The sequence below is a fragment of the Dendrobates tinctorius genome, unplaced genomic scaffold, assembly GCF_039654945.1.
Source record: "Dendrobates tinctorius isolate UK_male_01 unplaced genomic scaffold, ASM3965494v1 ptg000126l, whole genome shotgun sequence".
Taxonomy (NCBI): Eukaryota; Metazoa; Chordata; class Amphibia; order Anura; family Dendrobatidae; genus Dendrobates; species Dendrobates tinctorius.
The window spans coordinates 28,217,033-28,233,668 of NW_027361794.1; the positions used below are offsets into that span (position 1 = coordinate 28,217,033).

The following is a 16,636-nucleotide window of genomic DNA, read 5'->3' on the forward strand; positions in this document are numbered from 1 at the left end:
GGACCGTTTTTTTTGACGGATCCGATGAATGAAGAATTTTAAAGGACCTGCAGCCCGGGGGGGGGGGGGGGGGGGGAGGGGGGAGAGAGAGAAAGAGAGAGAGATTTTTTTTTTCCAGGCGCCAGAACAGACTTTAGGGTTAAATTTCAGGGTGAGTGAAGTTTTTCGGGCATGCGCAATGTGAAGTGCGGATCCTGCCGCCCGAAAAAACGTTACATGCTCCGTTCGGGCATGTCGGCGGACGGCAAAGTTTTGGCGGATCCGCAAAAAAGCGGATCCAACGGTTGGCCGTCCGTCAAGATCCGCTGGTAATGCAACTCAATGGGAAAAAAAACGGATCCGCCAAACTAAATAGCGGATCCGGTTTTTTTGCAAAACGGCGGATCTTGACTGATGGACAAAAACTGAAATGTGAAACAGGCCTAAGTATCAGAGTAACTAGGCCGCCCCATAATATTGAGTACTTGGGGGCGGGGGGCATTCAGCCAAACTCTGTCACACCTTCTTAGATGCCATGTTTGCTTTTCAGGGTTTTTGTTGCAGCCTCATCTGTGCCCTCCCTGCGGTGTACATCTATGTTCTGGGGCCCAAAAAGATTCATTTCTTTTTAATAAATGTTTAACATGTTAAAAATTCTAAAATGTGTCTTCTGCTTTTTACATATTTTTTTCTTCTTACAAGAATTGTTGGAGCCAATTTTCTTTAGAAACATTTTAATATCGGCTTTTTCTGGAGTTTTTCTTGTAATATAGGAAAGTCTAAGGCCAGAAATAATCCCCATAAATCACTGTACATGGAGACTTTGGGATCAGATCATTTCTGTCCGTTGTGTTTGTGGAAACTAAAAATCTTTTCTAAAAGCCTCAAACTTCTGTGTGTGACTCAGAGCTGAGATCTAACGTGAGAGAAGATTCCAGTGCGGGGAAGACGGGAAACCTTCATATAGACGGCCGGTGGGGATGGAGGCAGTGACCGACTCTGGCCAAATCTGTCTCTAGAGCCGCAGTAGAAGATGAAGATGTCGTCCTCATCATGAAGGAGTTATTTCTCATGTCGCGTGTAATGAATATCTCCTGCAGTATTGCTAATACCGATTCCAGTGTCGGTAATGAGACGAGAATTAGCGTTATGGAAGATGAGTCTATGAGGAACGTGTTCAGCTGCCGACTCCGAGGAGGAAACTGCTTGTTGTCTGTGGCCTAAATATATAGGTTTTATTAGTAGATGTCAGGGGAGAAAACTAAACCCTGTAAGATAATAAATCTCCTCATATGTTTCCCTTATTGTCTCCAGTAATTGTATTATTACACAGGATTCTTATGATGTTACATCGGATCATCTTCTTCTCATTCAGGTCTCTACAATATCGGATCCTCTCAGTGAAGATCTTCTACATAAGAGAGTTTTCCTGATTTACCCATCAAGGATGGATATGGACAGAGACAAGATGGTGGAGAGGATGTTACACCTCACCCTAGAGATCCTCTTCCGTCTCACTGGAGAGGTGAGAGATTCTGATGACATCACATTACATCATTCTTATCTATGGGAATAACAGATGGACAGAACTGGAGAGGTGAGGACTCTGGAAATGTCTGTAGTGAGATTTATTAATGTGTCTCTCCATAACCAGGATTACACAGTGGTGAAGAAGACCTCTAGTGATCGCTGTCAGGACTCTGTGTCTGAGGGATGTGGAAGACCCCTGAGCCCAATCACGGGGCCCCCACCTCACCCCCTGATCCATGAGGACATCAATAACCAGAAGATCCTAGAACTCCTCTACAAGATGATGGAGCTGCTGACTGGAGAGGTGACACTGCTGGGAATGCTGGGACATTATACAGTAACACTATGAAGGGATCGGGGGGATGACGGTATCATTGTATGTGTCAGGTTCCTATAAGGTGTCAGGATGTCGCCGTCTATTTCTCCATGGAGGAGTGGGGGTATTTAGAAGGACACAGAGATCTGTACAAGAACGTCATAATGGAGGTTCCCCAGCCCCTCACATCACCAGGTAATAGACAGGACTAAATACACACGGCCTATAATTATCTGTATGTAGAGAATGAATTCAGTCCCTGTATGTGTTTCCTCCAGATCTATCCAGTAAGAGGACAACACCAGAGAGATGTCCCCGTCCTCTTCTTCCACAGGACTATAACCAAGAAGATCCCAGTGCTCCTCAGGATCATCAGGTAGATGGAGAGAAGGTGTCAGGAGATCTCACCTATGATGTGTAGACGGCTGTGAAGGTCTTGTGCTCAGTCTTGTTTTATCCACCAGTATTATATGTTTTATACTTGTGTAATGAGAACGGTGGAGATGGCAGGATTAGAGCTGATCATAGATGGGACTTCTCCATCTGTCTGTGACTTTTACAATATTTGTTTCAGGGTGAAGATCTGACCCATATTAATACTACAGAGACATATGTGAGGGGTGATGAGCGGTGTAAAGAGGAGATTCCCACATATGACTACCCAGGTGAGTAGTAACCACTGAATGCAGAGAGGTCACAGATTCCTCTCAGTCACCGGCTGTGGCTGCTTTATCGGTGGTGTAGTTCGGCCGTATTACCATGATCACCATTTTGCCTCTAGACCACAACATTCTCCTCCACCCAAAACTGTTCAAATGGCTTTGGGCAGTGAAAGCCCTTTTCTAGAGAACATACGAGCTGAATTAGGAGACGCTTACCGTTACCTGCCCAGATCTGTAACTATAAAGCGAAATGACAGCGTACATAGATTGTGCTGACAAGATAGAAAATCGCTTGAAGAAAAGTATGATGGGTCTGTAAGAGTAAGCGGAGGGTAATGATGCTGTTGGCTTCCTAGATCCCTGAGATCTTATCGGATGAATCTTCTCTCCCTTCTGTGCTGCTGAATGTCTCATGGTCCCTACAAGACCAGGTCCAGTCTTTCTGGTCAAACTTTGCTTTTATGAGCGGCAACAGTAAATGTGCAGTGACAGTGAGGCCAAGTGTGAATTATAAGTGTGTACAATAACAGAGTTTCCCTTTATCCTGACTTTTCAATTTGTGTTAAAACTACCTTATTTTTTGGACTATAAGACGCCTTTTTTCCTTCAAAAATATGGAGGAAAATGGGGGGGTGCGTCTTATAGTCCGGATGTACCAGCTCTGGCTGTGGTGGGGAGGTGGGAGAACGGCATCGGCGGAGCAGCGAGTCACATGAGGCTGGAGCCGGTGACTGCGGCTAACTCCTCTTCTCGCTGCTAAAGAGAAATTAATATTCACTGTATTCCACGCCCATGGGTTTGGAGGGCAATGAATATTCATTTCTCTTTAATAATAGTATCTTGATATGATTAGCCTCCAACCCCGGTCCTGGCATGCATGGCCCCATCCTTATAATTGACCCCCATCCCTATCCTGGTATGCATGGCCGCATCAGAAAACATTAAAAAACAAACCATTACACTTATCTACCCCGCGCTCCCTCTCAGTGTCCAGCTCCGGTGCCAGCAACTGCTTTGTGCTTGTAAGCAGCGCATGGCAGGGACGTCATGTGCTGCTCACAAGCAGAGCCCAGCTGCCAGGACTGTGCACACAAAGGGCAGTGAGTATTCATTGCTCTTCAGTAGCGCGCAGTGTCAGCCACCAGCTTCCTGCTTCCGGTCACGTGTGCCGCTACTTAAGAGAAATGAATATTCATGAATACTCACTGTTATCAGCGCTGGTTACAAGCAAATAGCAGTTGCTGGCACCGGAGCAGGACGCTGCAAGGGAGCGCCGGTTAGGTAAGTGTAATGATTTGTTTTTGTTTTTTTAATCATGGGGCCATGTCTACCAGGATAGGAATGGGGGTGGGGGCCACTTATAAGGATGGGGCCCTGCATACCAGGACGAGATGGGACCATGCATACCATGATAGGGATGGAACCCTGCATACCAGGATAGGGATGGGATCATTCATACCAGGATAGGAATGGGGGTGGGGGCCACTTATAAGGATGGGGCCCTGCATACCAGGACGAGATGGGACCATGCATACCATGATAGGGATGGGACCCTGCATACCAGGACAGGAATGGTGGTGGGGGCCACTTATAAGGATGGGGCCCTGCATAACCGGTTGAGATGTGGCCATGCATACCAGGGCGAGATGTGGCCATGCATACCAGGGCAAGATGGGGCCATGCATACCAGGATGAGATGGGACTATGCATTCCAGGATAGGGATGGGATCATTCATACCAGGATAGGAATGGGGTGGGGGCCACTTATAAGGATGGGGCCCTGCATACCAGGACGGGATGGGACCCTGCATACTAGGATAGGGATGGGGCCCTGCATACCAGGATAGGAATGGTGGTGGGGGCCACTTACAAGAATGGGGCCCTGCATACCAGGACGAGATGGTGCCCTGCATACCAGGATGAGATGGATCCCTGCATACCAGGATAGGGATGGGACCATGAATACTAGGTCGAGATGGGGGCCCTGCATACCAGGATAGGGATGAGGCGGCATGCATACTAGGATGAAATGGGGGGGGCCCTGCGTACCAGGATAGGGATGAGGCGGAATGCATACCAGGGTAGGGATGAGGGATCCAAGCATACCAGGATAGGGATGAGGTGGTTATGCATGCAAGGATAGGGATGAGGTGGCCATGCATGCCAGGATAGGGATGAGGGGGCCATGTGTATCAGGATGAGGCTGAGGGGACCATATATACCAGGATAGGGGATATTAAGTACAGAATTGACCAAATTTTTGCTTCAATTTTTTTTCCTAATTTCTTCCTCTAAAACCTAGATGCATTTTATGGTCCAAAAATACGGTAATTTCAAGGAGGATTGTGATAAACTACAGGAAAAACATAATGATAATATTAAAAAAATTGTTATTGAATTATAATAAATAAAAACTGAATGCAGCTGAATCAAACTGGAGCATGTTTGGAAAATATCTGAAAAATGTATTACAGTAAATAAAGCCACAATATTCACAATAGAATAGATACAGGAAAGATGTATATATTTGTACCGTGTTAGCCAGTAGATAGAAAAATATTCAGGATTGAGAGTCCTCAGTAGCATACCTCAGCCCCAGAGCATAGCCCCAGAGCATACCTTTTAATGGCTAACTGAAAAGGTAGAATAGAAAAATCCTAATACACACTGTCAGTATAAAAGCACATTATATAAACTGCCCCTATCATTGTTAATATAGTGAATCAAATATCAAAAAATTTATATATTTATGAAATCACAAAAACGGAAAGTGCTGCATTGTGCAAATGTGAAGAGTGTTATAACCAAAGTGCTTTAGTGCCAAAGGTGCTATACAGAAACCAGTGCCAAAATCGCTGTGTGATAAAGTGCTAATAGTGCAAACACATCATGGGGGCATATAACTACAATGGACCTGTAATAAGTATCAGGTCCATGGGACCCTGGCAGCACACTGTTTATCTCGGTGATACAAACCCATGCACTTTATCCTTCTTTACTTTTGCACTGCAGCACTTTGTACCTGATACAATAATAGTGTTGATATTATTGTTGATAATGCCTATTGTTATGAATGGGTCACCGAGGAGGAGAGCAGGTCCAGGCTAAGCCACAGAAAACCAGAGAGGGTGGTCACTAAGCAGATTGCAGACCCCTGATCCTATCCCCACAACTAGCAGTAGCCGTGGAGCGTAGCTACGATGATCCTAGATGCCTCGGCATAGCCGGAGAGCTAAATAAGCCTAAAGCAAGAAAGGGGAAATCTAAACTGCCCCAGAGCAGACCCCAAAGGAATAGATAGCCACCAAACATATATTGTTGGTGAGACAAGATGAAAACACAAACGCAGGTAGGAAAAATAGACTGAGCAAACGATTGGACCCACACTAACTAGACAGGACAGGAAAGGAAAGACACTGTCTGCAATCATGCAAAAAACCCTGCAAAACGTCTGATGCAAAAAATACTGAAGTCACACAACTTCGCCCCCCACTATATCAGCACTCTGGTATATTCTGAAAGCAGAGCAAAAAGAGACCAATCTAATGGGATAAAACAAACTGGCACAAGCAGTAACATATGGGCGGTGATTCAGCACAGCCCCAGCCGGAGCTGGCTGACCCGCACCAAGAAGAGATAGACAAAACCAGATCAAATGCAAACAGAATAGCAAATAAGCCACTTAGCTGAAAATGCAGGGACAGAGCTGGAGAAATCAGACCTCAGGAGGAACAGGAAGCAAATCAGCAGCAGGGATAGAGGGAGTCAGCTGTCTTAAATCCCAATCTGAAACCCCAGATCTTCAATCGTCATCATCATTATCAGGTGGCAAGCCTCTGTCAATCAGATCAAGTCAGCTCCAGAGGGAGCCCAGAAAGAGAACTCGCAACCCCTCTGTTGATCTGACCAGCTCCACTACCTTCAGTAATATCCAGAGGGAGGCCAGAAAGCAAATTCACAACAGTACCCCCCCTTGAGGAGGGGTCACCGAACACTCATCTACGCCACCAGGCCCATCAGGATGGGCCCGGTGAAAAGCACGAACCAATCTTTCGGCATGAATGTCAGAAGCAGAGACCCAAGAATTATCCTCCTGGCCATAGCCCTTCCATTTGACCAAGTACTGGAGTCTCCGTCTAGCCAAACGAGAATCCAATATTTTCTCTACCTCATACTCCAAATTGCCTTTAACCAATACAGAGTCAGGAGGCACCGCCATAGGAACTACTGGCTCCACAAACCTCTTCAACAAAGATTTATGAAACACGTTATGGATCTTAAACGTAACTGGAAGAGCCAATTGGAAAGAAATGGGATTAAGGATCTCCAAAATCTTATAAGGTCCAATGAATCTTGGCTTGAATTTTGGAGGCGCAACCTTCATGGGAATATTCTTTGAAGACAAACAAACCAGATCACCCATATTAAACCGGGGACCAATGGTCCTATGCCGGTTGGAAAACCGTTGGGCTCTTTCCTGAGAGTGGGACAACTTATCCACCACTTGGTCCCAAATCTGCTGCATTCTCTCTACCACAGTGTCCACACTTGGGCAGGCCGAAGATTCCAATTGCCCTGAATAAAATCGAGGATAAAACCCAAAGTTACAGAAAAAGGGCGACATCAAATTGGCAGAACCAGCTCTATTGTTTAGCGCGAATTTGGCCAAGGGCAAAAATGAGACCTAGTCATCCTGATCAGCAGATATGAAACATCTCAAATAGGACTCCAAAGTCTGGTTTGTTCTCTCAGTCTGCCCATTGGTCTTAGGATGAAATGCAGATGAGAAAGATAACTGAATTCCCAGTTTGGAACAAAAAGCTCTCCAAAATCTGGAAACAAACTGGATTCCTCTGTCTGACACAATGTTCTCAGGAATCCCGTGCAACTGAACCACCTGTTGTAAAAACAAGGGCACCAACTCAGAAGAAGATGGCAACTTTGGTAGTGGTACAAGATGGACCATCTTAGAAAATCTATCACAAATCACCCAGATAACAGTCATTCTCTGAGAGACAGGAAGATCAGAAATAAAATCCATTGAAATATGGGTCCATGGCCTCCTGGGCACCGGCAAGGACATCAACAACCCACTAGAACGAGAACAGGGCTTGGACCGAGAACAAGTCCCAAAGGACTGCACAAAATTCCTGACATCATGAGATAAGGCAGGCCTCCAAAAAGACCAACTCACCAAATCTCTGGTACCAAAAATACCTGGATGACCAGCCAACACGGAGCAATGAATTTCAGACATTACTCTTTTCCTCCACTGGTCAGGGACATACAATTTTCCCTTAGGGCAACGTTCAGGTTTGTCCTCCTGAAATTCCTCCAGGGCACATCTCAAATCAGGTGAAATAGCGGAAAGAATTACACCCTCATTTAGAATGGTAGTAGGTTCGGTCACATCAAGAGAATCCGCAAAGAAACTCCTGGAAAGGGCGTCCGCCTTAACATTCTTAGTGCCCGGAAGAAAAGAGACCACAAAATTAAAACGCGTGAAAAACAAGGCCCACCTAGCCTGTCTAGGATTCAAGCGTTTGGCTGATTCAAGATAAATCAAATTCTTGTGGTCGGTGAAGACCACAACTTGATGTCTAGCTCCCTCCAACCAATGTCTCCACTCTTCAAATGCCCATTTCATGGCCAACAATTTCCGATTCCCCACATCATAGTTGCGTTCAGATGGGGAGAATTTTTGAGAAAAGAAGGCACCTTAGAAGTCACCAGATCTTTTTGGGACAAAACGGCTCCTGCACCAATCTCAGAAGCATCTACCTCCACCTGAAATGGGAGTGAGACATCAGGTTGCCGTAGAACCGGAGCAGAAGTGAATCTCCGCTTAAGCTCCTGAAATGCCGAGTGCCTCTGGAGACCAATTCACCACATCAGCGCCCTTTTTGGTCAAATCAGTCAGTGGTTTAACAATACCAGAAAAATTACTTATAAATTTACGGTAGAAATTAGCAAAACCCAAAAACTTCTGGAGAGCCTTCAAAGAAGTGGGCTGAACCCAATCATAAATGGCCTGTATCTTGGCCGGATCCATTTCAATAGCAGACAGGGACAAAATGAATCCCAAAAATGAAATCCTCTGTACACCAAAAAGACACTTCGATCCCTTAACATACAGAGAATTTTCCCTCAAAATCCGGAACACAGTCCGGATATGTTCCACACTGTCTTACGGATTTTGAGAATCCCAATCACTGGAAAAGATCAAAATATCATCAAGATAAATGATCAAAAACTTATCCACAAAGTCCCGGAAAATATCGTTCATAAAAGATTGAAAGACAGAAGGGGCATTAGTGAGCCCAAAAGGCATCACCAGGTACTCAAAATGTCCCTCCGGAGTATTAAACGCCATCTTTCATTCATCCCCGTGCTTGATGTGAATAAGATTATACGCCCCCCTGAGGTCAAGCTTGGTAACAGACACTTTTAACTCTGGAAAATAAATCAGGAATCAGGGGTAACGGGTACTGATTTGATACCAGAATGTACCGTACATCTAGGGTACTGATATTTAACAGTGATTTTGTTAAGGGAACGATAGTCAATACATGGCCTTAATGAACCATCTTTCTTGGCCACAAAAAAAAAACCCAGCATCTAAAGGTGAAGAGGATGGTCTAATATGACCCTTCTCCAACTACTCCTTGATATAAGATCGCATAGCATCATGTTCTGGTACCGATAAATTGAAAAGCCGACCCTTGGGAAATTTACACCTGGGCATTAACTCAATTGCACAGTCATAACTCCTATGAGGAGGCAAAGACGCAGACTTACTCTCACTAAATACATCAGAAAAATCTGCCAAATAGTCAGGAATATCATGAGACTGGAGAGAGGTGGAGAAAACAGGAGTGTCCCTAAGAACACATTGACAACCCCAACTCACCACAGACACAGATTTCCAATCTAAAACAGGATTATGAGTTTGCAACCAAGGAAAACCCAGAACAATAGTATCATGCAAATTGTGCAGCACCAAAAATTTACAATTTTCTTGGTGGTCCGGGGCGACCCGCAATATCACCTGGGTCCAAAACTGGGGTTTATTCCCCGCCAAAGGAGTAGCATCAATACCCCTCAAAGGGATAGGAGTCCGCAGGGGTATCATGGGAAAACCACAATGTTTAGCAAAGTCCAAATCCATCAGATTCGAAGCTGCTCCTGAATCTACAAAAGCCTTAGCAGAAAATGTAGACAAGGAGCAGATCAGGGTAATCGCCAAAAGAAACTTAGGCTGTACATTTCCCACCGCAAATGCGTGAGCAAAACGCTTTTCTCGTTTAGGGTGGACAGAAATAGTATGAGAGGCGTCTCCACAGAAAAAACACAGCTGATGATGATGACTGGCTGAGTGGAGTTAATGACTGGATATAAGGCTGCCGACGCCCTTCTGGCCTGCGGGTGATTTCTCTGTGGACTTCTAGGAAAACAGTCTGATTCCTGCTCATCTAAAGCTGAGATTTCTGCTTTGCCTTTTTGCATTAGTGTTTTGTTTTCCTTGCTTTTCTGGATTCTGCCATTCCCTGCTGGGGTGAGCTGAATCTCCTTTTGCCTGTTGCTCTGTCTTCAGAATAGTCCTGAGTACTGACATAGCCTTTTTTGAAGCCTAGCGTCTTCAGGGCCTTTTTTACTGTCAGTTTGTTGGCTCTTATTATCATAGGTTTTTTCACGGATTGCAGACAGCAGCCTTCCTGTCCTTTCCTATCTAAGCTAGCTTGGGCCCCATCTTTGCTCAGTCTATCTTTCTGTCTGTGTTTTGTTCTTTCTTCTTGCTTCACCGTCATTATATGTGGGGGGCTGCCTTTTGCTTTGGGGCCTGCTCTGGGGCAGTTTAGATTTCCCTTTCTGTCTTTAGGCTATGTAGTCCTCCGGCTGTGATCGAGGGGCCTAGGGCATCGTAGGAGCCCCCCACGGCTACTGCTAGTTGTGTTGATAGGTTCAGGGGTCTGCAATCCGATAGCTGCCAACTTCTCTGGTTTTCTGGACTTAGCTAGCATTTCTATTTTTGCCTCCTACGGTGACTCAATCATAACACCCAAGGCTTGAAAAAGCGCGTCCACATTAGCCAGAATAAGATCTCCGGTTTCAAAGAAAAGGCCCAATCCTGGGGATCACCACGCAGCAGGGAAATGACAATTTTAACCTGCTGCACCGAGCTCCCCGATGAGTTAGGTTTCAAAGCAAAAAATAGTTTACAATTATTCTTAAAATTCAAAAATTTAGACCGATCTCCAAAAAACATCAGGAGTAGGGATTTTTGGTTCAACAGCAGATGAATGAGCGAGATAGGCAGAAATTACTCGCACTTCAGCAGCGAGCTGCTCAACGCGATCAGACAATCTCCTCCTGCAGCCCCAGAAAAAAGAGTAAAAAATATATTAAAAAAAATCCTGACACTTTTTTTTTTTTTTTTTGAAATTCCTTCCTTCTTTGGAGTACACTAGAGTCTACAGTTGGGCTGGTGATTCTGTTATGAATGGGTCACCGAGGAGGAGAGCAGGTCCAGGCTAAGCCACAGAAAACCAGAGAGGTTGGTACCTAAGCGGATTGCAGACCCCTGATCCTATCCACACAACTAGCAGTAGCCGTGGAGCGTACCAACGATGATCCTAGACGCCTCGGCACAGCTGTAGAGCTAACTAAGCCTAAAGCAAGAAAGGGGAAATCTAAACTGCCCCAGAGCAGACCCCAAAGGAATAGATAGCCCCCAAACATATATTGTCGGTGAGAGAAGATGAAAACACAAACACAGGCAGGAAAATAGACTGAGCAAATGAGGGGACCCACACTGACCAGACAGGACACGATAGGAAAGGCACTGTCTGCAATCATGCAAAAAAACCCTGCAAAAAGTCCAACACGTCTGATGCAAAAAACACTGAAGTCACACTACTTCGCCCCCCACTATATCAGCACTCTGGTCTCTTTTTGCTCTGCTTTCAGAATATACCAATCTAACGGGATAAAACAAACTGGCACAAGCAGTAACATATGGGCGGTGATTCAGCACAGCCCCAGCCGGAGCTGGCTGACCCGCACCAAGAAGAGATAGACAAAACCAGATCAAATGCAAACAGAATAGCAAATAAACCACTTAGCTGAAAATGTAGGGACAGAGCTGGAGAAATCAGACCTCAGGAGGAACAGGAAGCAAATCACCAGCAGGGATAGAGGAGTCGGTTGTCTTAAATCACAATCTGAAACCCCAGATCTCCAATCGTCATCATCAATATCAGGTGGCAAGCCTCTGTCAATCAGATCAGCTCCATTACCTCCAGTAACCACCAGAGGGAGCCCAGAAAGAGAACTCGCAGCCCCTCTGTTGATCTGCCTAGCTCCACTACCTTCAGTAATAACCAGAGGGAGACCAGAAAGCGAATTCACAACAGCCTATAATATTGTGGCTATTTTGAGGCTTAGAAAAAAAATTTACAAATGACACTGGCGGCGCCTATCCAGTAGCATATATCTCTTACTTATAGATGGTACTGTGCAGGCCCCTCCATCACCGGTGACATTTTTCTGGATGTAATTTTTTTATGTAAAATAGGGGGCAGGTCACTGAAAGAGCAGTGTCATAAGCCAATACAGATGAATATGTACGCAGAGCACAACATAAGTCCCCGCACACAGCCACTCCCACAACCACTCCCACAACCTCACCCCGAAGCATGAGAATCTCATTAACTGAAAGATACAAATACAGATTAAACAATTACTATCCCGCAGCTGTCCAGAAAAGGCACACCTATTAGAAGCGCCAATTCCAACGCTTTGCCATGCTCTTCCCACTTGCCCTGTGTTTTGTTTTATTTCTAATAAAAGACTTTATTCTGGCTGTGTCTTTATTTACCATATAACTATAGGATTAGTAATGGATAGGTGTCTTATAGATGTCTCTCTATTACTAAGCCATGGGCTTGATGTCACCTGACAATACAAGGGTGACATCAACCCCACAAATATGAACCCCAATTGACATCACTACAGGGCAAGTGGGAAGAACCGGGCAAAGCGCCAGAATTGGCGCATCTAATAGATGTGCCTTTTCTGGGCAGCTGCGGGCTGCTATTTTTAGGCAAGGGGTCAATATCCATGGACCCTTACAAGCCTGAGAATACCAGCCCCCAGTTGTCAGCTTTAGCAAGGCTGGATGTCAAAAATGGGGGGGACCCCACGCGGCTTTTTAATTATTTATTTAAATAATTAAAAAAAACTGTTTTGGGACCCCTCTATTTTTGATAACCAGCCTTGCTGAAGCTGACAGCTGAGGGTTGCAGCCCCCAGTTGTGAGTTTTGCCAGACTGGTTATAGAAAATACAAGGGAACCCACGTCGTTTTTTTCATTCATTTATTTAGTTATAGTGCAGGCGATGGGTGAGGAATACTCCCATCATCCGCTCCTGCTGTCACTGTTTTTAGCAGCAGGTGTAGGTTGATGGGAGTAATAGTCCCAAAAGCCCCCACCTGCTGTCATCATTCTGACTAACTCTCATCATTCTCCCCGCCAGCAGAGCAGAGGAGAATGATGAGAGCATCTTCAGCACCCACCACCGTGGAACAGCGCTTACTGTAGCGCTTCTTCCCTGTCGGCCATCCATGTGGTACTGATGCTGCACATGGTTGTCACACGTGTGCCACCAGTATTACACACAATGGACATCTCTGGTACCGGAAATATCAGGACGTGTGAAACCGGCCTTATACACAATTCTTTTTAAATGCCGAATATTTCTTCTTGAAACTCATCTGACAGAAAATATTGGAGCTTACGATAGTTTAGATTGTGAAGTCTCCGAAACCCATACGTTAATTACACCAGAGAGGTTTCGCCACTAGCTGCTCATTTATTACTGATGGAGACTGTGGAGTTTGATTGTTTCAGTAGTTCCTAATCAGGCCCCATTATTAATATCTGACGTGTGTCACTTTATGTGGTGATAAATTATTCACAAAGGATAATAGAAACCAAATGGATCTTACAAATTATTTTCCAGCTTCGCACTATACCCTACATACGGTTGTACACTACTGTCTGGGCACATGGCAGTGTTCAGAAGGGAAGGAGCGCCATTTAGCTATTTGAATGCAGATCTAGCTGGAATAGTTTGCAGACACAATGTATTCGGAGCACTGTTCGTGGTCAACTGGCAGCTCAAAAGATGTCCACCAGAAGGCACTATCTTCTCTGCTGTCCATATCCCAAGGATCAGGGGCGTATCTGGGGGGGGCAGCCGGGGCAGTTGCCCCGGGCGCCGCTGGCAGGGGGCGCAGTTGGGCCGCCTAATGCAGCGGTCCGCAGTGTCCTCCATGGCGGCTGCGTTCTGCCGCCCCCCCGGCCTGAGAGTCGGTGGTTCTCTGTATCAGCTGTCAAGCTGACAGCTGGCGCAGAGAAGGTGCGCATGCCAGCTCCCAGGGAACAATTGCACTGGCGTCTATATAGACGCCAGTACAATTGAAGCTCTGACCGCCGGGCCATAGCGAAGTCAGCAGTGTGATCAGGTCATGTGATCACACTGCTGACGTCACTCCCTGGCGTCCAGAGCGAACGCTGGTGGTAAGTGCTCCACTGTGGAGCTGAAGACACCGAAGATGGGGGGGTGTTAGTGTGGGGGGGTTAATGAGTGGGGATGGGGGGTTAATGAGTGAGAATGGGGGTTAATGAGGGGATGGGGGTTAATGTGTGGGGGGTTAATGAGTGGGGATGGGGGTTAATGTGTGGGGGGTTAATGAGTGGGGATGGGGGTTAATGTGTGGGGGGGTTAATGAAGGGATGGGGGTTAATGAGTGGAGATGGGGGTTAATGTGTGGGGGGTTAATGAGTTGGGAAGGGGGTTAATGTGTGTGGGGGGTTAATGAGTGGGGATGGGAGTTAATGTGTGTGGGGGGGAGCCAAACCAAATTCTTGTCCCGGGTGCCAGAAAGCCTAGATATGCCTCTGCCAAGGATTGACTTGCTCATCTAACACCATTACATGGATCTGGACTTACATTGGGACCCCTAGGCTTGGACCATGGTGTTACCTGCTATTCTGTGGTGTTAGATAGCAAGAGGCATAGTCAGGTAGCTGGGTCAGAACCAGAAGGACAGAATCAGAAGACACAAGAGTAGTCAGTAAATGGGCCACGGTCACAACAGGGAATAAATGCACAGAAAAAAGATGAGAAAGGGTCCAGCTTCACAAAAAAGTCCAATTTATTGTTTAAAAATAAGTCCAGAACAAAAAAGAAGAAATTCGTTCACATGAGTAACAGATGTTGGGTTACGCGTTTCGAACAAAAGCTTGTTGTTTCTCAAAGCTACTTCCCCTGGGTGTTACTACAATTTATACTCATTTCACCCAATAAAGTCAAATTTAAAACACATGATGTGAAAAGAAAAAAAAGGAAACAAAATAACTATAGTACACAAATAATTATATATACATAAAAAACGGAAGGAATTATGAAATCCATATAAAAAGAAAAGGCAGGCATTTATATAAAAAAAGAGAAAAAATGAAAAAAACATATGCATATAGATTACAATTACATTAATACCATCAATAATGGAACATCATTTCTCTTCTGGCATTCCATCCATTGGGAAAACGTGTTCAGATAAGAAAAATCCAGTATGCTTCTCGTGTTAGAAGACGTTTCTTTAAATTTCCACCTCTTGTATGTGGCATTATTTTCTCGATACCCATAACACGAAAAGATTCAGCACTTCTTTGATGTTCATTAATGAAATGTCTGGACGCAGATGAAATAGATCGATTATCACTAGAAGGAGATGAAATATCGGTTATGTGCTCAGATATGCGAGTCTTGAGCGTGTGAGGTGTGCAGCCCACATATCTCAGATTACACTCTGAACAGACAAATATATTACGTTCTTACTATTACAATTAATATATTGTTTTATTTTATGTTCATTGCAATTGGTGCTATCAAAAAAGAGTGGACAATGTCGGACTGTGCACATGTTCTGCATTTAGATGTGCCACAACGATAAAAACCGCAGCAATGCAACCATGTCCGAGACAACATATCCGATAAAGTGTTGGCTTTTTTTGCAACCACTTGACAACCTTTGGGCAAAATATTAGATAAAACGTCATCTTCAAATAGAACGGGTCAATGTTTTAGAATAAGTGTCTTAATGGTATTGAACTGAGAACTGTACTGAACAGAGCAAACAATTGTATCTTGATTTTTATCATTATTATGTGCCCTAGGTAACAACATATCATGTCTTTTCTTTTTGTGCACAATTTTCTTTGCTCTATCAAGACACCAATTAGTCTAACCTCTTTTTCCCAACTTGTCACAACATGAATTCATTTCCTTTTTCAAGATATTGTCATCATTACAATTTCTGGTAATTCTAGTAAGCTCCCCCACTGGTATAGATCTAATAGTATGCCTGGGGTGGCTACTAGAAGCATGTAGTATACTATTACCAGAAAGTGGTTTACAGAATGTAGCAGTGCTGATAACAGCACCTGCAACACCCTTCAGTGTGCGGTCCAAGAATGAAATCACATGTGGGTCAGTCACAAATGTAAATTTTAGATTGAAATCATTAGAATTAAAATACTCCACTAATTCTGATATAGCAGACACATCACCACTCTAAATAAGGAGTGTATCATCGATGTATCTGCCATACCAGAAAATGCTGGACAAAAACGGATTGTTGTCAGAATATAGAATTACCTCCTCCCAATGCGACATGACAAGATTAGCCACCGATGGCGAGTGTTTGCCGCCCATTGATACTCCTCTGCATTGCAGAAAAAAGTCCCCATCAAAGAAGAAATAATTATGAAGCATCAGAAAATGAATGACCTGCACAATATAATTACATAATTCATTAGTATAATTACTGTGTTTGTACAAGTGAAATTCTAGTGCTCTAATTGCAATGTCTTGAGGGATAGAGGTGTAAAGGGCAGTGACATCGCAGCCAATCCACTGAAATTCACTGTTCCAAACCACATTTGAAAATTGATGTAGTACGTCTTTTGAGTCTTTCAAGAACACCGGAACTCGTGTAACCAGTGGTTGTAATAAGAATCTGCCCACTGGCTGAGGTGTTCAGTGAGAGACCCAACGCCCGATACAATGGGGCGCATAGGGGG

At 44.7% G+C, this 16,636-nt stretch overlaps 1 protein-coding gene across 1 annotated transcript in view; it reads right to left on the reverse strand.

The window, feature by feature from the left end:
- The window catches only part of LOC141047210 (uncharacterized), a 49,542-nt gene extending 33,274 nt beyond the window's left edge, over positions 1–16,268 (reverse strand). The window contains exons 1-4 of the mRNA XM_073542161.1: positions 16,212–16,268; positions 15,998–16,127; positions 15,196–15,363; positions 12,170–12,198 (exon numbers count right to left, since the gene is read on the reverse strand). Coding sequence (XP_073398262.1) covers positions 12,170–12,198; positions 15,196–15,363; positions 15,998–16,127; positions 16,212–16,268 — 384 coding nt within the window. The remainder of the gene's footprint in view (positions 1–12,169; positions 12,199–15,195; positions 15,364–15,997; positions 16,128–16,211) is intronic.
- Between the last annotated feature and the right edge of the window lie 368 nt (positions 16,269–16,636).